The sequence below is a fragment of the Platichthys flesus genome, chromosome 15 (genome assembly GCF_949316205.1).
Source record: "Platichthys flesus chromosome 15, fPlaFle2.1, whole genome shotgun sequence".
Lineage (NCBI taxonomy): Eukaryota > Metazoa > Chordata > Actinopteri > Pleuronectiformes > Pleuronectidae > Platichthys > Platichthys flesus.
The window spans coordinates 11,714,609-11,735,411 of NC_084959.1; the positions used below are offsets into that span (position 1 = coordinate 11,714,609).

Consider the following 20,803-nt stretch of genomic DNA (forward strand, 5'->3'; position numbering starts at 1 on the left):
GGACAATCTGTGTTTGTACAGCCTCCTCTCTGTGAAATAAATGTGCATCCCATGAAAAAAAACCTCATTTTAATACCTTTCCCCAGTTCAGGCTTCAACATGGGAATTCCTCTCCACTGGAGCTGGTTTGCTGTTTTTTCATGTCTCCTCTGCATGGGTACGTTTATTATTACCTTAGAATATTATATATGGATAAATAGATAGAAAGATTGAAGGAAATATAGGCATCCAGTAACTTCAAACACACATATAGACGTGAAAGGCACAATATTATATGTAATTTAAAAAAAAGTATTGAACAAAAATGTGCATGTATTTATATTTACTGTAAGTCAAGTAGATTACTTTGGAACATAGATTATAGTAAACTTTCAATTAGATTTTTTTTCAAAACAGTTATATGTTATTTTTAAGTCACAACCGTGTAAATTAATGATTTCCAATGCTGTTACAATACTATTTTTAATAGAAATGAGAATGCTGACATTAAGATTCCAGTGAATAAAAACCTTTGGATATTTCTTCAGTAGTCAGAACGTTTGCTTTCTGAAATCTGATTGTTTCAACTGAAAAGGAATGTATTCATTGTGTGGAAGGACTTATATTTAAAACACAAAATTAACATCTACATAATATCAGGTTCTGGAGGCAGCTTCCTAAAATAGTAGAACCATGTAAATGATTGACCCAAGAGGAACAGCTTTGTAGAACAACTTGTTTGATGGTATTTTAGAGATAAAAAAGTACACAAATTATGTGTGACCAAGTTATACTTCTTAGACATAGAGAAGACAAGTGACATTTTCTTGTAAAATAGAACCTGAACCTTTGACTCATTTTTTTTAACATTGCTCATTTCGAAAATCCTTTTGGTCTTATTTAGAAAATAAGATATTGCGTGACACAAATAATAATATCAACAGTGAGAATGTACTTGTATGTTTTAATACGGACAGTAACGACTTTGTTTTTGTTGTTAATCTTCTATGGTAAATTTAATTTACATCAAAGTTAACCATCGGTTTCCTGCTAAGACTCTTAGCAGGAAACCGATGGTTACTCCGGGTAGGAAATGAGTCCTTAGCACAAGTGAAGGAGTTCAAGTACCTTGGGGTCTTGTTCGCGAGTGAGGGTACTATGGAGCGTGAGATTGGCCGGAGAATCGGAGCAGCGGGGGCGGTATTGCGTTCGCTTTACCGCACCGTTGTAACGAAAAGAGAGCTGAGCCGCAAGGCAAAGCTCTCGATCTACCGGTCGATCTTCGTTCCTATCCTCACCTATGGTCATGAGGGCTGTGTGATGACCGAAAGGACGAGATCGCGGGTACAAGCGGCCGAGATGAGTTTTCTCAGAAGGGTGGCTGGCGTCTCCCTTAGGGATAGGGTGAGAAGCTCAGCCATCCGTGAGGAACTCGGATTAGAGCCGCTGCTCCTTTACTTAGAAAGGAGTCAGCTGAGGTGGTTCTGGCATCTGGTAAGGATGCCTTATGGGCGCCTTCCTTGGGAGGTGTTTCAGGCACGTCCAGTGGGGAGGAGACCTAGGGGAAGACCCAGGACTAGGTGGAGAGATTATATCTCAACACTGGCCTGGGAACTCCTCGGGATCCCCCCGTCAGAGTTGGTCAATGTGGCCCGGGAAAGGGAAGTCTGGGGCCCCCTGCTTGAGCTGCTCCCCCCGCCACCCGACCCCGGATAAGCGGACGAAAATGAGATGAGATGAGATGAAGTTAGCCAAAATTACCCCGAATGTCATAAGCTTATTTCGGAAGAAGATAGAAAAAAAAAAAAAGACTTGCGAAAAGTCTAATAATCTCTTCGAGGAGGAATGGTGTAAAAATTATATTTCCTTCTTTATCTCCCACATTTTCGATAAAGTCGATTCTCATTGTCCTTGTAATACATTCTTTTATTTATCTATTTAAACTTCAATTAGCATTTAGCTCAATGTAAACGTTACTTGTATGGTAAATTTCCTTTCAACAAAACGTTTCTCTTCTTCTCAGGATGTGGGGTTTGGTGCGATTGCACAGAGGAGGGCATGCAGATAGAAGGAGGTCACTACACACTGACCAAGCAGTTGAGGAGGGGCAGCATGATGATCTACCACTGTCCTGAGAACTTTTATCCATTTCCTGCCCTGACCCGTCTGTGCCAGCTAGACGGCAGCTGGAAACCCAGACCCCAAAGATTTAGACCTCAGAGATGCAGGAGTGAGTAATGATGATGATGATGATAATGATGAAGATGATGAAGTTGTGTCTCTTTTCCTAAGGCCTCCTGCTCAACACGAGAACTCAGGGGGTTTTGTGTTGTTTTGCAGTGGTTGAATGTCCAGACCCCAACGTGCTGGACGAGGGGAACGTCTGGCCTCCTCAGGAGAAGTACTTTGTGGACAATGAGACCACATATGAGTGCTACACTGGATACACAATGCGAGGCTCAAGCAGGCGTGTGTGCCTACCAAACGGGAAATGGAGTGGCTCCACTCCCATCTGTAGCCGTGACTGTGAGTCCTGAACACCAACCTGCTTCCCCACTCACTCTTCACATATACACACATTCACATTCATAACAGTTGTGTGAGGGGTCTTTTGTTGTTTGTGTTTCCGCAGCAGGAGCTAACTGTGCTAATCCTGGAGTCCCAGCTGGAGCCTCAAGGATCGGAAACGTGTTTGGAATTGATGACACAGTGAAATACAGCTGCAATGGCAAACTGTTTCTGGTTGGGTCGAAAGAAAGAGTGTGTCAGGAGAGTGGCCAGTGGACAGGCAAAGAGCCAGCATGTTACTGTAAGACACCTACATACAGTACATGTTACTGCGTACATTCATGTTACTGCATAATACAGAACATCATTTGTAACATTTTGTAAAAACTATTATAAAGTCAGTGAGGGAGTCATAGACTACAAATACAAAATATGAATAATGTAGATACACAGTCCAAGACCCGTTGGGATTTGGGTTGGGTCTGCTCACGTTGCATGCTGAGCAACAGGTAGGAATCACTATTCCAGTTACATGCACCTGATCCCTCACCTGCCCGCCATCTATGAATGTAAAAACATCAACTGCTGAGAGCTGAGCTCTGGTCCCTGCAGTGATGGGAGAGATTCTTTTTTTGTGTCAATCCAACTCGTCACGGTGACTGGAAACTTCTGTTCATTTTGCTTCTTCCAGACAAACACACCTATGACACTCCTCTGGAGGTTTCAGAGGCATTTGGCAGTGCGATCGAACAAAGCCTCGCCACTTTAGATCCCCTCGGTAAGTCTCAGGATGTAATGTGAATATTTGAATTATACAAAGGGGACATATTATGGTTTTTCAGTATTTCCCATTACTCTAGTGTGCTATATAGGTCTTTTGTGTTGGTAATAGGTATTCAAAGGTAAGAACCAGCAGAGAGAGGTCTCTCTCCCACTGAAAACACTGCTCCTGAAGCTCCTGAAACATCTCGTCAACAGTCTCGTTGTTAGTTCCATGCCATAGTGATGTTTACGGTGGACTCAGCGCACTGCAAATTAAGAAAACATCTTCATCAATTTTCCGACACATGCGCTGCATTTTTATTTGCGTGTATACAAAATGTGCAGTGCGTGGAGCTCTCTTGTGCAGACGCTGTATTCCTAAGCCTAACGATATATTCAATACATGACTTTTTCATTCACTCAATCAAAACCCACCTATTTGTAGAATGATTATACTGTAGAAGCTCTCAATATATAAATCGTAGAATATTTTCTCTCTGTAAAAATAAAGAAGACACAGTTCTGTCTTCTGTGAGGCTTTATTCTCTGTTCTCTGACAAAATAAAAAATGAAAACGTAATGACATGTTTAGGAACAAATAAATAAAATTTGCTTTGGCTTGTTCAGATGACACACAGGAGGAGAAGAAAATCAGGATTTTAAAAAATGGGACTCTCAACATCTATATTGCTCTGGACATTTCTGAGAGCATTGAGGAGAAACAATTGATGGAAGCAAAATCTGCTGTCACCAAACTTATTTCAAAGGTAAGAAACAAACAAAGTTAAAACGAAACAACGTAGGTTTTATGTTAAAGTTTTTGTGTTGTTTTTAAATGCTGAATTTGCAGTCAGTAACATGGTGCTGGAAGTAGGGACCTGAGTCGTGGGCTCAGTTTAAAAGATGCACATGGGGTGAAACTACGAGCTGCTGTTGATGGATGTTGGCAATACATTTGCTGAGTTGTTAAAACATGTCACAATACAGCAGTTAGTGTGAGCCGTCTGGACATTTAATCAATCACTTGCTCTCGTGAGGAATAAAATGAAAATGTTACAGCTCATATTGTGCATGACACAGGAAGCCATTAGCCTATTAGTTATGGGTCAGAATGTCATGTAGCTATAAAACGCCTGCACATTCACATCAAATCAACAATCGCTTCATTTGATTTGTCTGTTCCTCTTAATTGACGGAGAGAGACTTTTTGCTATGTTGCATTTTGAACTAAAAGGATAATTAAGGAAAAACTGTTTTGTAAAAACAGAAATAGATTTTTATGTTGAAATGAAAATATGTTCCTTTGCGTTACTTTGGCAGTGATTGTGATGAAACAAAAACTGCTGAAAGGAAAAATCAATCAAAAGGTTTGCAATAAAGGTTGTGAAAAGAGGCTAAATGAATGAACATTTCAGTATACATTTTACAAGTGGATTGGATTAGTCAATTTTTATCAATATTGTGTATATTTTTATCTAGATTGATTTATATCATTGAATATTTCTTACTGTCCTTTTTATTTTGTTATTAATGTTGTACTCAACAGGCCGCCATATCTGCAGTGAAAGTTTTGATACAACTTTTTTGTAAAAAAATTTTTTAACGTACATTTTTGGTCTATTTAAAGAGTCGATAACTTAGTGTGTCTACCCCATTCTCTCTTGCCATTTCACACTAATGCTGTCCTATGAGTAAAGGTACCCCCACCCCCACCAATCCCTCACCAAAATTGATGGTCCCCTGTTGGCTGGCTGTAATAAAGGTCATAAGCCCTGTCTGCTCCATGTTAGTAGATGAGACGTGGATCATAGTAAATATTAATATTTTTTGTCAAAGATTGTTCCTGTCATTTTATGTACAGTATGTTCAAGTGTTAATTTTCCCAGTCAGTTAGTTTTTAGTTAGTTATGCCATATAAATGAGAGGAAGTGGTCAAATGCATGTATCATCGGTAATTGGCTACCTTGGTTCGCCAATGCACCGACTATGGCTCCAAAGGCTCAAGATGGCAGCATTCGTATGCAGGGTATTTTGGATTCATTTATGAATAGCTGAAGGACGTATAGATTCATTGTTCATCTTTATATATGAATTTGAGGCAGCTGCTTGTTATCGTAGCTTAGCACAATGGCTGTAAACAGGGGATTACCACCGCTACCTTGATTCCAGCTTGACCTTTAACTGTATAAAGCAGAGCATTTGTATAATGTTGGACTGAGGGTAGTTATTATCACACTGATGTACGTCCAAGTGTTTATATTGTCTATGGATATGACTCTCATAACACTGATCCCATTAAGAGGACGAGAAGAGTCGATTTCACTATCTGTAGTTATATGAATGACCATATGTTTGGTGTAAGCTGACATACGAAGCCTGACACACTTTTAGAATCACATTTGGCCCGCTGAACACTCAACATGTACAAACATAATCTCATCCCATTAGACTGCCAGGACAACAGCCCATTAGAATGAAATTTCATTATGAATTACACATCATAATCTTGATTGATGCCTCTTGGCGAGAGTCCCCTGGCTCGAAGTCAATGCACACTATGTGAAAATCTTTGTGCTGATAAATGAGTCAATTACTCAACAAAAAAAAAAAACATAAGCAGTTTGATACATATGGAGGTGTTGCATTGACAAAATATTTCACAGAATGTACCACGAGTTCGCATGTGCTCACAAAACTCAGATAACACTAAACTTCACACACCTGATATTCAACGGTTTCACTTATGTCTCCTCAGATTTCCTCTTTTACTGTGACTCCGAATTATGAAGTCCTCTTTTTCTCCTCTGAGATATACAAAGTTGTCGACATAATTGACTTCTTTGACGGCAAAATGAAGCAAAAGGACAGCGTCAAGCAAGAGCTGGATAAGTTTAAAGTAGGCGGTGAGTAAAACAGATCAGAGATGTTGTTGGGAGTATTGTTTAATCAAACACAGCTTGAGCCTGATGTTGTGTTTTACTATGTGCTTGGATTCCCAGACAGAAACACTGCTGGAACTGATCTGAATCTCGTCTTCAAGACCTTCCTGGAGCAAATGGCAATGATAAAGACACGAGTGAAAGAGGAAGCTTTTAAGGAACATCGCCATGTCATCATCCTTTTTACTGATGGTAACATTCTAGATTTATAGAATCACTTCCTCTTTAGCAAGTTGTCTTAATAAAAAAGCACAATATTTGTTTTGTTGCTAAAATGCTATACATAGAGCTGAATTATAGGGGCTTTTATCTTTTATCAATGCTGGTGATGGCGCCGTATAACTGCTCCTTGACCTTACTGCCACATTTCACACCAATGATCGTAACATTCTGATCAATAGAGTAACGCAATAAGTCGGCATATCTGGAACTGCCCTTAGATAGTTCAAGTCATATCTCTCAGATAGACAAATCTCATTTCCATTGGAAATAACACCTGATCCTTGGCCCCACTGATGTGCGGAGTGCCACAAGGTTCTATTCTTAGACCCATACTATTTTTTGCTCTACATGCTCCCATTAGGAAACGTCACCAGGCATTTTAATGGGATATCATATCATTCCTAAGCTGATGACACCCAAATATACTTGTCCTTCAAGCCAGACAATGTCAGCTGTGTGAATGTCCTAAATGCCTATCCGCCATTAAGGAATTGATGTAACTTTACTTTCTTCAGTTAAATTAAAAACAACAATTTGGCAGCCTACACAGTGAGGACCCTCTACCAATGTAAATATAAAGTATTTAAATATAAAGGGCCCAGCTCTGCCGATAGATCCCTTTCACCTAAATCTTACACACTGAACCTTTAATTGTCCTCGGGTACACATAGACCTGTTGAACATCATTTAAACATATTGTCTTCTTTCATTGCAGGTGCTTATAATATGGGCGGCTCACCTTTGCCCAATGTGGAAAGAATAAAGCAAATGATTTATATGAACCACACCAGTGAACCAGGGACTCAATCAAGAGAGGAATTCCTTGGTGAGTTTTATTTATGTGTTGCTGCTTTTAAATTTCTGTTGCTGTGCTGATGTTTTTGTTTGAACTTTTCATGCCATGCGCCCTCCTGCTACAGACATTTACATTTTTGCCATTGGAGCTGAGATCTATGATGACGACCTGCAGCCGCTCACAGCAGGCCTCGGTGGCCAGCATTACTTCAGACTGAAGGACATTCAGAATTTGCAGGAGACCTTCGATGAAATAATTGGTGAGTGATGTCAGAAGGCTAAATGAATCCTGTTACACGTTTCCATTTTCAGTTCAATGATGCTTTTGCGTTCAAACACACACCCCAGCATTCATCCCCATTCTCCATTTTGAACCGCAGGAGATATATGATCATAGCTGGTGGTAGGGGGAACAGCTTTCTTGTTAGGAAACAAGACAGCTCTGACTTGTTTCCTAAAGTGCTTAGGAGCAGGCGCAGTCATCACTCTTGATCTTGTCGTGTCTCTCTATGATACACAGCCTGACACCACTGCATGGACAGATGTGATCAAATCTCTCTGGATCATATTTAAACTTTACACAGGCCTCATGTCTCTATCCATCAAGAGCATGGACCATTAAAAACTATACACAATTTTCACAGGAAAGAGGAATTGCACTCACAATGAAAACACCCAAATATATTTTCTCAAAGGCGTTTTCTGTCAGTTTCCGATGACTCTGATCTTTGTTCGTAACCAAACTATTTCTATTTTGGTTATTTGATGCTTTAAATAAATGTCTGCGATAACGCCATAAGATCCACACATCTTTGAATCTAAATATAATATTGAAATGCTCGTTATCTATTTGCCTCGGATACATAATTTCTTTCTAAATCAGGATTTCCTTGTTACTGCTAAGAACTGTAACTTTAGTTGTGCTTGCTTTAAACTGACAGGATGACGGGGACAAGTCACCTTTCAACTTGATGGGCAGATCTTATTTCTCAAAGATGTGGTCATACGGCTCAGTTTGCACTTACCCTGTACAGATTCTGTTCACACATCTGGTGCAAATCCTGAGCATTTCGGCCATTGAACAATTTATTCGCGGCTCATGTGTCTGAAAATGTGTCTTGCACTTACAGTTTTTGTTGCAATTGAAAACGAATGCAGTTTCAGAGGTTAAATGCATTTTACTTAAGGTTGCTTTGGATGAGACCATCTGCCAAATGAATGTAATGTAATTTAATGATGAAATGGGTTCAAGACACTGAAACCCAAATGGTCCCTAACGTATGTGGAAAAACGTCACGTTGGAATAAAAACCTTTTGACAATTGACTGCAATGTTTAATCTAATTGTTGAGTCTGATATAACCAAGAATGTTTTTGTATTCAGGAACATTATCTCCATTTAATTTATTCAATATGGATTTCTTTAATGCAGATGAAGGCGACGTTAAGGGCCTATGTGGTCTTCACAAGGAATATAACTTAGAAGATTCCAAAGAGAGCCAGAGGAAAATGTATCCATGGTGGGCGTACATCGTGGTCCAGGTGCATGTTTCAGTATTTTATTTAACTTCATACGAGTGTGAGAAATGTTTGCAGGGATGAAAACATGAATATTTACAACCCTTCTCCCAATGAGTGTTTTTAATTATTCAAATTTAGAGGATTCTACTGGTTACTTACATCAAATAGAAATATTTGATGTAATGAAAACAGAGTAGGACACATTAGAAATTGCCTCCTGCTATAACAACTGATCTTTATTTATTTATCATTTAAAACTCAAGAATCAAGGAACAAGGAAATGCCTTGGCGCTCTGGTGACCCCCAAATTCATTCTGACCGCTGCTCACTGCTTCAAATTTGGTGATTTACCAGAGCACGTTACAGTTGAGATTGATGATGGAAAGGGCAAAGGTAATGCATTTTTATTTAATGTCTGAATGCATAATTCTGCCTCTCATCTACAGGTTATCATCATTGTAGCAATTATATGAATTAAAATTAGAATTAATAATTTTGATGATTTTGACTAAGTTTGCTGCTCTCTGCATGAAGACAGTAAAACCATTACTAACATGTGACCTCATCTCTTTTGCAGTAAAAAGAGTAAAAACCTTCGTATTACACCCAGAGTACAATATTAATGCTAAGGCGAAGGAAGGCGTGGAGGAGTTCTATGACTACGATGTCGCTCTCATCCAACTGAAGGAATACGTTCAAATCTCCTCCTCCGTCAGGTAACAACTTGTGCTGTTGTTTGTGCTTAAACTTCATTCTTAGTCCTGCCTGGAGATATATTGGTCAAAAAATTCTTCTTACCATCTCACACATAAACAAAAATCATGAGTGGAATAGACTACTGCACTTGTTCTTTATTGCTAAATGAGTTCTTTCCTGTCATATATTGTTTTTGCTGTCTCCATCAGACGTATTTGCATTCCTGGCACCCAGGAGACCAGTGACGCTCTGCAACTGGTGGGTGAATCCACCCTCAAGCAACAAGGTGTGCTACTTCCACCCACACAATGTCACACTGTCACACAGCTCATTTGTGATTAAAAGCTTATAAAGATGATCATCCTCATTTAGAATAGGGTGACTTTTTGTGACCTTTATCAGCCCATTCCTGAGCTGCAAGTCACTCACCTGTCAATTCTCACACCACTTATATGCAGTTTTATTTATAACATCGATGGACGATTTATTCAAAAGCAGTGGGTCCTTGATATCAGACACATAAGGAGTACTCTTATTTTTCGCAGTCAGTCAGTCTTTGGCGAATTTTGATTAGGTTTTGCTGACTAGCTGATTAGGCTCATGGTTCATCAGTTGGAGAACACGGTATCTGAATTAATTTTAATGTTTCCAGTTCACTAGTTTAAAGTGATGGGGAATTTGTCTCTTTTGTTTCTGCTTCTCTTTGAGCATTGGCATCCTAACAGTTTATTTTTTCATGTGTGGACGAGGTTTAATAGCACTAAATTCAACTTTAACTTCAACTTCGTTAATATAGCACTTTAATTTCCAGCTTTCCAAAGTGCTTTAGAATACCAAAATAACAGTCAAATTTAAAACAGGACAAAAGATATAGTCATTGTTATCACTACCATCACCAATTAGAGTAATAACAATAATAACAATACAAACAACAATAATAATACTAACAACAATCTGCAACACATTGAAAGGTTATGAATAAAAATGTGTTCTCAGATGATTTTTTAAACCCTCTATCGAGGGGAAAAATCGGATAATGGTAGGGGAGCCGGCAATGGAGAGGGCCCTGTCCCCATTACACTTAAATTATGTATTGCTCGACCTTATGTCATGTATCTGCCGTGTTTACACAGGGTGAAGCAAAATGAATGGAGCAGCTCACGACTCGGTTCTCTTTAATGTTATCTTTCTGATTTTGGTTGTTCTTTTATTCCCATGTATTTTGTAAAGTAACCTTGTTTAGATACGTGCTATGGGTTTAAAGTTACTATAATATAAGTATTATTATTATTATAAGTAGTAGTAGTAATGTTAATATTATTGTTTTTATTTTAATTATAAGTATTATTCATACTTTGGCTTCAATGAATCCAAAGCTTGACAGGCCGCAGGAGTCAGGGCAACAAAGCTATAATGAGATGTTGAAGCGGTCTTCAAATCAAAATGCTTAAGTTTCTAATTTTTCTTGTACATCATAATGTCTCACTTGTAAATATCCTCAGTCCAAAGACCCTTCAGTGAGTGTAATGTCATGCGACATAATTTCCCCTGTCATTTCAGTGGCTTGCATCTGTTGAGCCTCTGTCTTTTTGTGTGTCTCTGCAGAGCAGCATGTGCTGAAAAATCATCTGGAAAAACTCAGTTTCCTGACGAACCACGGAAGCTCACTCAAGGAAAAAGATGTCCACGCTAAACTTGGCGATAATGTGAGTTTAAAATCCTTGATCTGTGATGTGCGTCTGGTTTGTTCAACTCAAATCTTAAAGCTGGGGTTCTTCTCCCATGCAGAGGGAAGAATGTATCGGACATGCACTACATGCAAAAGGCATAACCACGGAGAATCCAAAAGTCGCTGTGACTGACAACTTCCTGTGCACTGGTGGTCGGACTCCTTTTAGAGATCACATTGCATGCCCAGGTTTGTGTTAATGTTATTGCTCTACCTCACAAGGAGCAGGTAGTTATCCAATAGACATCCTTGAAATTAGCTAAGATAATTTCATCGACACATATAAGGGGGAAATGACAGAAGAAGCAGTTTATACACTAAAGAATGGCCAGAATCCGAAGTCTATTATTCTTATTGTGACCATATGTGTGTGTGTACTTTTTTCTGGACAGGCGACTCTGGAGGAGCTGTATTCAAAAACTACGAGCATCGTACGATACAGGTGAACAGCTGTTATTACCCACGCACCGAATGTTATGCTGAGGTAACAGTTTGACCGTGTGAGTTCTTGCTGAAGATGTAAAGTAACCAACGACCTCTTCCACAGGTTGGCGTGGTAAGCTGGGGAACCGATAATCTTTGCACGGGGATGGACGTCCGTGAGTCGACTGACATCTCCAGAGATTTCCACATGAATCTTTTCAGAGTCGTTCCTTTTCTTAAATCTGTCCTGGCTAATGACACGCAGGACGATTTTGCACCACTTCAGTTTTTGGAAAACTAAATTAATTTATTTGCTGCAGTTTGGTTCACCATTTAATTTATATGATTTATTTTTCAATAACATTGGTTAATATTTAGCTGGATGATTGAGGATGATTGAATTCATCCAACACTCATTCAATCAGTATTTTCAGACAGTGGGCTAGAATGGAAAGAGGCAAATTATAAATGTTCTTATCAAATAAATACATGTTCACAAATCTACATCATGTTTTAAATAGTTTTTGGCATCACTACTTCTCAAAAGGACCCATCATTGTCAGTTATGTTTATCAGAGCTGTATCTTTTCTGCACATTCATTTATTCACCGTTTTCAGTGGTTAACCAGTTTGTAAACAACTCAATAAATCTGTGTTAACCTGGGTCTTCACTTGTCTTTTTAATGTCACTGACTGACTTTATGATGTGTTGCTTGTGATCATTTCATTTTGTTTTGTCAGGTACATTGTACATATTATCATGAATCATTGTATTTACTGTCTAATGAAACACTGAATTCATCCATGTCGTTATCTCTTAGTACAAATGCTTTGTGTCTGGTTTAAAGTTTCATTTTGACCAAGTCAGCCACAAGTCCCAATTTATTAAACAAACAAATCAATGGCCTAGAATGGCCCTGAGCAAAGTACACAGCATACCTCAACGAAAGCCCAACAGCCAGCACCAAAATTCACACAGATTAGATCAAGAGATGAGATTAGTCCCTAAAATGAGAGATTTAAATATCAAGATCCATGAATTATTCTGGTTTCTCCATATCCGGATCTGCATGATTGAGGTTTCATTTCATATTTACACTTCTGCCTTGTTCTACTTCATGGGGTTTCAAATCTGCTATTAAATTAATTGGCAATAATCAGAGTTAAAACCGGAGTGGCACCTTAAATTCAATCAAGCTGCACCAAATTTCTATCACTCTAGATATTAGTCTTCTAAACGAGCCCGAATTCACAACTTTAAAGAAAGTGGATAAACAAAATTGTTGGATCAGCCCCTTCATCCGGATGCGTATCAAAACGTAATTTTTTTGTCCGATCCTTCGAACCAAAAACCTAAACTCCATGTCGGAGGTATAAAGAAAACAGCAGCCTAAAATAACAGTGACCAAACTTAAAAGTCCCTCAAAACCTTGCATGAGCGAGATAAAATAAACCAAACCTCAGTATTTCGTAAGTTGCACATTGATCATTCTCTCTATGCAGGGGGACACTCAGAATATGATTTGAAGTAGAATTTGTTATTATCATAATTTACATGAAGTACAACCACAGCTTGTTTTACAGTTTTCTTCTGTCAGGCCTTTTCCACACATGCATTAAAAAAGGGAAAAAGAATTACTACAGCACTTAAAAAGGTTTCATTAAAACTCTTTTATGGACGCTGCTCTGCTGAGGGAGCCGTCCAGATCCCCCTCAGGTCAGTGACTCAGGGACCATTTCCAGCTCTCCTCACCGCCCTACGCAATGCGGACACTCGGCCTGGCAGTGGGCCGAGTCAGATCATTCAAATTAGATTTAGTGGAAAGTTAAGTTCTTGTTTTGGTGGGTGATTAGGTTTTTTTCTTCCCCTCTCTGGCCTTCAGATGGGGATGAACTGAGTTTGACGTTCATGGCCCTGTTTTTACAGCCCACAAATAACTGTCCACGGAATGATTCATTTTGCTGCGAGCCAGTTTATGGCTTCAAATCGTGTTATCTTACTCTGTAACTGGGATCGGTTTGACCATTACGCATTTGCCTCAGTGAAAATTTACATTTAGAAATTTTCTTTACCAAGGCATATTGGCTAAATGTCAGAACAGTGGGAAATTTTCAACATTAAATTTCTGACATGGTGAACCTTGTGTATGAGGATGGGTCCTGGTTGTGTGTGTGTGTGTGTCTGTGTGTGTGTGTTGTGGTGGTGCGTCGGGTCAGTGATGTAGCGGCCTCCCATGGGAGCATTCATTTGGTTTCCCTTTAACTAATTGGGAGAGAGGGAAGAGGGGGTGGACGGAATGAGGAAGGGAGGCAGAGACAGAAGAAGACAGACTGTGTGAGAGGAGGGACGAATGGGAGAGGCATAATTGAATGAAACCTTCTCCTGGTCTCAGATGCTGTAAAACGAGGACCACTCCTTATTAAATCCCACCGGGGGGACTCAGGAGCCGCTCTGTCTTTTTATTGTTTGGAGCATCAGCTGATAATGCAAACGTCCTGTCCCGGGCCTTCAATTTACACAAAGCTGAAACCCTTTCGACTGGAATCAATCTACACCTAAACGGATTAGTGTTTGGATAAAGCATCATTAATGGAGACAGTGTAAATATATATATATATATTCAGGGTAGCCTCACTGACCGCACCCCCCCTCCCCTCTCCCCCGTCTTCCTCACTCCCTATTCAACGCAAGCACACGCAGCATATTCCTGATGAAGCATCCTACTGTTTAAACTCTGGCTGATCCGTCTCTCTGCAATCCCTAAATCAACCTTATGGGCCATTTTAGAAATTACTACCATTAGGAACTGCATACATACACTTTTCCGGCAATTTGTGCTCAGAAAAGCAGGTCACGCTGACATGCAAGGTTTCTGCTGATCCTGAAGCTCCGCTATCAAATTACAGACGGAGGTTTTCCTTGTTATTAAACTGTAACGTCAAACATCCATCACGGGTAATTTGTCAAAACTGAGTTTATGAAATACATCAAACTTGTCAACAAAGCCCCCCTGGTGGATGGCTGCAGGATAGGTCATGAATCCTGCCTCCATCAAGTTAGTGGATGAGACATGGACCAACTAAAAAATTGTTTGTATAGATTGCTATTGTGCTGACTCTTACTCCAAATGTGAAGGATGGCGGCGTTCATATTCAGGATATTTCAGCTTCTTCTCTAGATAGTGGGTGTCCATCTTTATATAAAGTCTATGGTTTAATCTGAATTAAAGCATATTAAGTATTTGCTTAAGATTTAGCTAATTCACTGTTTTCCCCCTCTCAAATCATTATTCTAAGATAATGCATATACTGTGATATGTCTAATTGTTGTAGAGACATGTGGTGTTCATCAAATTATCAGCAAGAAAGCAAATAAGAGTATTTCCCCTAAATGGTGAAATTATATTATTCAAGTTTTGTAAGCAACATTTTTTAAATGTTGACAAAAATGGCAAATTGACATTCATTAGATTAACAATCCCCTTAAATTAGATTGAGGCAGCACTTAATTACACACATTAATAGTCATGAGTCCTCTAAATATATCAGATGTTTTTAATCCAGATCCATGATTTATTCCCTGAGAAATCTGGAAAATATTTCAAATAACCGAAAAAGACCACACTTACCTAACAAAGTGATACAAAAATGCCTTGATCCACCCCTTTGTCCACATCCACGTCAAATGTAATGGGACATTTATAGCGCCATGTCTCCTTCTTCCACCATGTTTCACTGAACAGAAAAAAGAAAAAACAAACAGGCAAATTGACAGGGTGAAACCTAACCTTGTTGCATGGCGGAGGTAACAGGCAAGCTAATCCTAACCCAAGGACTTATATGATTGTAATTTGCACCAGAGCAATGCATATTTAAGTATTGTCTAATGCATATATACATTAACCACTTCAGGCCCTGAAGAAAAATCCAACACAAACACATCCTTGAAAACAAACAACACCGTCTTGGTTTTTGTGACAAGCTCAATTTCTCCATTTGTGTTTCCGTCTGCCCTATTTTATGCAGTTTGAAGTGAATGTAAATTGATTGGTAGGAGGGTGATGTCATGACAGTTGTGAGGATGTTTGTTTTGTTTCAATGTCTCTGCTAATCAAAGCCGATGAAACCACACCTACACAGTCCAGATCAGATGGAAGGTAAGATATTAATAACTGAACTTCAATCAAACAATCGTTTGATGCAGAGAAACATTTAAGATTCAAAATCAAGCTTCAATATTAACGTAAAGGAAGATCCAGCACTCCTCCTCATTGTCAGCTATCCCTCTCGTGCTTTGTCCTGAAACCCAATAAGCTACCAAACGAGGGAAAATATTTTTAAAACATCCCTGATCGAGTTAGAGGGGATCATTTTCATGTAACACTTTGGTAACGATAATACCCGGAGCTTAAGTAATAAAAGAAGGAGTGAAATCTGCCTCTTGTCAGCATTTACGATGAGAAGCACTTGCATGATTAGATGTCTCCCAATCGATGCAGCCTCTTCTCCCAATCATTAAGACTGCTCTTAACAGATTACAGCCCCCTCCCAAACACGCACAGTCGGCTCGCCTCCTCCTCCTCATGCTCCTCCTTCTGTCTCGTAGACTCCTTCCCCCAGCAGGCACACAAGGAGACTTGCATCTTTTGCACTTCTTTTGCTTTCTCTCTGAATTTCCACCTTTTTTTGGGAGCATTTTTCTTACACCTGAAGCAACAGCAGCAGCAGCAGCAGCAGAGTTTACGTCCCCTGAGCTCCACAGATGAACAGACAGAGGCATGAGAAAGACTAAACTGAAATACAAGAGGTGGTGATGAACTGGTGACTACGACAGATCCCTCCATCCTACCAATGGATCTGCTCACAATCGTCATCTGTCACTTGCTGCTTTTGTTTTTTGATCCATCTGCAGCCACAAGCCTCATCACAGGTACGTTTGCACGCACAAAACACACAAAAAGACACAAAACCCAGCAGAAAAACACAACTCTTGATTGACTCGTGGATCTGTCTTTGGTCTCCTGATGGACATGCTGCCTTCCTGACTCTACACTGGATTTCTGCCCATGAAGCCGATATATTTGAAGCTAGAGGTAGGAGACACACTGCTACAAATAATATATTAATACGACTTCCAGAACTTATCCTGTATCTTTAGTCGTGTGTATGAAGTCCAATAGATCAGTGCACATCATGTGTTACAAAGTGTGTGTATGTGTGTAGGTCAGCGTGTGTGCAAGGCAGGAAAAGGTAAGCCCTGTTACAAGCTGGCCTATTTCTCCGAGCTCCGGCGGAGGCTGAACTTTGTCGAGGCCGAGCTCGCCTGCAAACGGGACGGAGGGCAGCTGCTCAGCGTAGAGTCGGCGTCCGAGCAGAAGATCATAGAGCAGCTCATCACAGAGCTGCGCCCGACGGATGGAGACTTCTGGATTGGTCTGCGGCGCAACGGAGGAGGCGAGGACAGCAACTCGGATTGCTCCTCGCAGTACTACTGGCTGGACGGCAGCAAGTCCACATTTAGGTGTGTATAGACTAGAGGGTCAAAGAAATTGAAAGGGGTCAAAATGAGAGATCTTTTAAACAATAAAGTAAAATGTCAAATTTACTTGACCAATGACGAATTGTGTTGAGGAGAGGATTCTCCTCATTTGTGTGGACCCATGAAGGGTATAATGAAGTGTCTCATTACCAGCAAATTTGAGATAGATTCTGAATATATTATTCAACAAAAATCTAGTTTTTAGACAGTAATTGTTGTCTATACCAGAGGTTCTCCAATTCTTCTTAGCCAAGGAGCCCTTACAAGATAGAACATATTCCGGGGGCCCCCTCATATAAATCCCTTTGAACAATTTGACATAACATATTTCTTTACACTTCTACTTAGTTAAAATAGCAACACAAGAGAAATGTCTAAGGAAGATAGTAGACATGTATTTCATATATACCCCATATATTGAATACCAATATAGCATGATCATTTTAATTGGTCTGCAGACACCATTTGACAACCACTGGTCTGAAGAATTGTTTAGACCTGCACTTATATTGCTTTTGAGAGGTTAAAAAAAAATCTAAATTTGGCTGACTTTCTTTTCTTAATTAAATGCATAATGTAAATAAACATGTTGGATTAGGATTCCTTGGATGAGTTAGTACTTGTCTTTTTCTTAATGGCCAACTTTTGTTCAGATGTAGATGTGTTTCTGTAATAAGCTAATTTGACTCTGATGCAGACTTCCTCTAATGCTTTGTAAACACAAGCTTCCTTACGACTTGGCCTTCATTACACAGTGGGAATGGATTGAAATGAGGAACCATTTGATCAAGAATATTTGAATACAAAATCTGACCAGGTTCAAGACCAGCTTTCAGCTCTTCAGTACATGATGAGCAAGTACTCTTATTCTTATTTTCTGTTCTTTGTTTGTAAAATGTATTCATGAGGCTCTATATAAATCCAAATCATTATTAATATTATTAGTTCCGGCTTTTGACACTAGGTGCTGCAGATCTATTTACCGATATCACGTAAATATTATGTTTTTACTTTATTGAAATTAAATAGAATTTTTGACATTTCGACATTTGAAAATGTAAACTCTGTACAGTTGTCCATTGAGGAAGCTTTGAAACAAAGGGACTCTGTTCATGTTCATGTGTGTGATCGTTGTAGGCACTGGCACTGGGACGAGCCTTCATGCGGCTACGAAGTGTGTGTGGTGATGTATCACCAGCCGTCTGCACCCCCGGGTCTGGGCGGACTCTACATGTTCCAGTGGAACGACGACAACTGCGAAACCAAGAACAACTTCATCTGTAAATACACTGCAGGTACTACTGGTAGTACTTGTTCAGAATTATGTTACTTCGAAAATGCTTGAACTTAGTTGACTGGGATTCATGTTCTTCTCAGAGAATCCACTGGACCCATCACCCTCTCCTAACTCCACTCAAACAGGTAAAACTGCTCAGTAGAGGTTTTAGATACTTGCTGAATATAGAGTGACACAGTCTGACCATCAGGATGACTCTCGTTACAGATGTCTTCCCTGCATCTGTGCTGCCATTGAATCCAAGTGACCAAGACCAGGACAGAAGAACAGGTTGATTGCTATTGATGAATTTTTCTGCAGAGGAGAGATGATCCAAACACCACGTCGGTCACTAAATCTCCATCTCTGTTCTCCATCTCTTTGTTTAAGCTATGAACTTGGTTTACATCATCATTCCCACCATCCCCCTGATACTGCTGTTACTGACAGTGACTGGAGTCTGCTGCTTCAAACTGCTTGGCACACGGTGAGGGTCCGAAACAAGGCAAAGGACTACAGACAGACACAAGTTTTAATTCAACATAAGTTGAAAACAATTCCAACATCACTAATTGAAACATGAGCTTCGGTGATCTCTGTTCAATCATAATTCAAATATGAATCCATTCATCAGTGAACAGATCAGCTGCAGGCATTATGTTATCATATGTGTAATGCAGTTGTCATGTGATTATTTTGTTAGGAAACAAAAGTCACAAATATTGTGACCTCATGTTAAACTTAAAGGATCAGTCTGGGGTTATTCAATATTTGAATAACCCCAAATAGAGATTTTCCTGATCTAAAAACTGCGGATTTATAAACACTAGGTCATATTTGCAGTAGAAAAAAATACACACACACAATATTTTCTGACCCAAAACCTTGTGAAGTTAAAATAGACAACTCTGTCTCAGATCATGAAATCCATCTGTTTGGATTCACATCAGGAAAAGTGTTAGTAAACATCTTCTGTTAACCTTGTGCTTCTCTCTGTGTGACACAGAAGGAGAAAACAGCAGAAATCAGAGGTTTGCCAGACGGACCCGGGCCTCTGCCCCAGCCCAAACCCGACTGACGTCTACAAGGTCATTCGCTCACAGAAGGACGATGACCTAGTTTCAACTCGCCCGCAAACCAAAAACACCTCCTTTCTCTGCTCCTCTCCTGATACACCCACGGGCGACTACGACAACCTGGGGGGTCGGGACACAGAGAGCGGCTTTGTGACTCTTGCCAGCACGGAGAGCTGCTTCCTCAACTTCGACATCAATGACCTCAGCCTCGGACGCCGTGGCACCCGCGACTTCTACAACACCAGCCTGGGCCGCTCAGGAAAGAGGGAATTGAACGACGGCAGCCTGGGCCGCACCGGGCACAGAGAGCTTTATGACAGGAGTTTGGGTCGTCGTACGACAAAGAGCGAGCATTACGGCAGCAGTTCGTACGGGGACCACGGACTGTATGACAGCAGCATCAGAGGAGGGAGTGACCTCTATGATCCCAAACTGAGGCCTGGAAGTCAAACAGTGAAGGCTGACCTCTATCAGACGTACATCAGCAACGGCAAGGAAGATAGTTACCAGACCTGCCTCGGTACGTACGGAAACCGAAAGTCCTTCCAAGCTAATCCGGATTCCTATAGGAATGGCCTGAATCTTGACGGTGGGAGAAGATACTTCAATGAACAAGAATGGATCAATAGAGAAAGCTACTGATTCTCTCCAAGGCCTTCATTGTGTGTGTATGTAAAGTTGTGGACTGGGACATGAGATAAAAAACTGCATGTTCTTGGTTATCATTGTTTGTTTGGTATGTTTCTAAAAATGTTTAGGTCCCGTACAAGGTGTTCAAATTACATTTTGAGGCTGTATCATTTGAAATGAGTGCGTGAATGAGTGTGTGTGTGTGTGTGTGTGTGTGTGTGAGAGTGTAAAGCAGCCTCTTTGCATGGCCTTGTCATGCTGCCCTTGTTCTAGTGAATATCTATGGATGTCTTGGACCATTATGTTACTTGTGCCTGAAGATACTGTGTTAATCACACCCTTGTTTGTCTGATATAAACAGGCTACCTCGTACAGAATGAGACAGAAGTGTGTGACATGGCCTTAAACTGAAAGATGTCCGGAAGTAACATTGTTAAATTCACGCATTCCTTCATTTTTAATGGTCTTGTATCTCTTTTAAAGTAAATCAAACAATGCTTTTGAGAGTAAAGTTGGTCATGCAGTGAATTCAGCTTGAGCGTCTGCAGCGCGACCACAGTAATGGCATGGTATCGAGGAGAATGATCAAATATATCATCATACTGATATTATTTATTCTGAATGTCTAATGCCTTGACATCTCTCCTGTAAGTGAGAGTGCTTTGTATGTTTGTTACAACTTCAAATAAAATGAGACTACGGTGGAAAC

At 40.0% G+C, this 20,803-nt stretch overlaps 2 protein-coding genes across 2 annotated transcripts; both read left to right on the forward strand.

Annotated features, from left to right (window-relative positions):
• Window positions 1-36: 36 nt before the first annotated feature.
• On the forward strand, window positions 37-12,238 carry LOC133969620 (complement factor B-like). The gene is made up of 18 exons (XM_062406221.1): window positions 37-157; window positions 2,003-2,209; window positions 2,320-2,505; window positions 2,612-2,788; window positions 3,179-3,265; window positions 3,877-4,016; window positions 6,005-6,152; window positions 6,249-6,380; window positions 7,126-7,236; window positions 7,331-7,465; window positions 8,637-8,746; window positions 8,989-9,118; window positions 9,303-9,441; window positions 9,631-9,707; window positions 11,027-11,127; window positions 11,210-11,339; window positions 11,543-11,592; window positions 11,698-12,238. The coding sequence occupies exons 1-18, from the start codon at window positions 52-54 to the stop codon at window positions 11,872-11,874; spliced, it is 2,343 nt and encodes a 780-aa protein (XP_062262205.1). The 5' UTR covers window positions 37-51; the 3' UTR covers window positions 11,875-12,238.
• Window positions 12,239-16,424: 4,186 nt separating this feature from the next.
• Window positions 16,425-20,790, forward strand: layna (layilin a). Its single transcript, XM_062406222.1, has 8 exons — window positions 16,425-16,503; window positions 16,646-16,666; window positions 16,797-17,094; window positions 18,250-18,407; window positions 18,490-18,534; window positions 18,617-18,679; window positions 18,779-18,875; window positions 19,395-20,790. Exons 1-8 carry the CDS (start codon window positions 16,425-16,427, stop codon window positions 20,104-20,106), a joined length of 1,473 nt encoding a protein of 490 aa, XP_062262206.1. The 3' UTR covers window positions 20,107-20,790.
• Window positions 20,791-20,803: the final 13 nt, after the last annotated feature.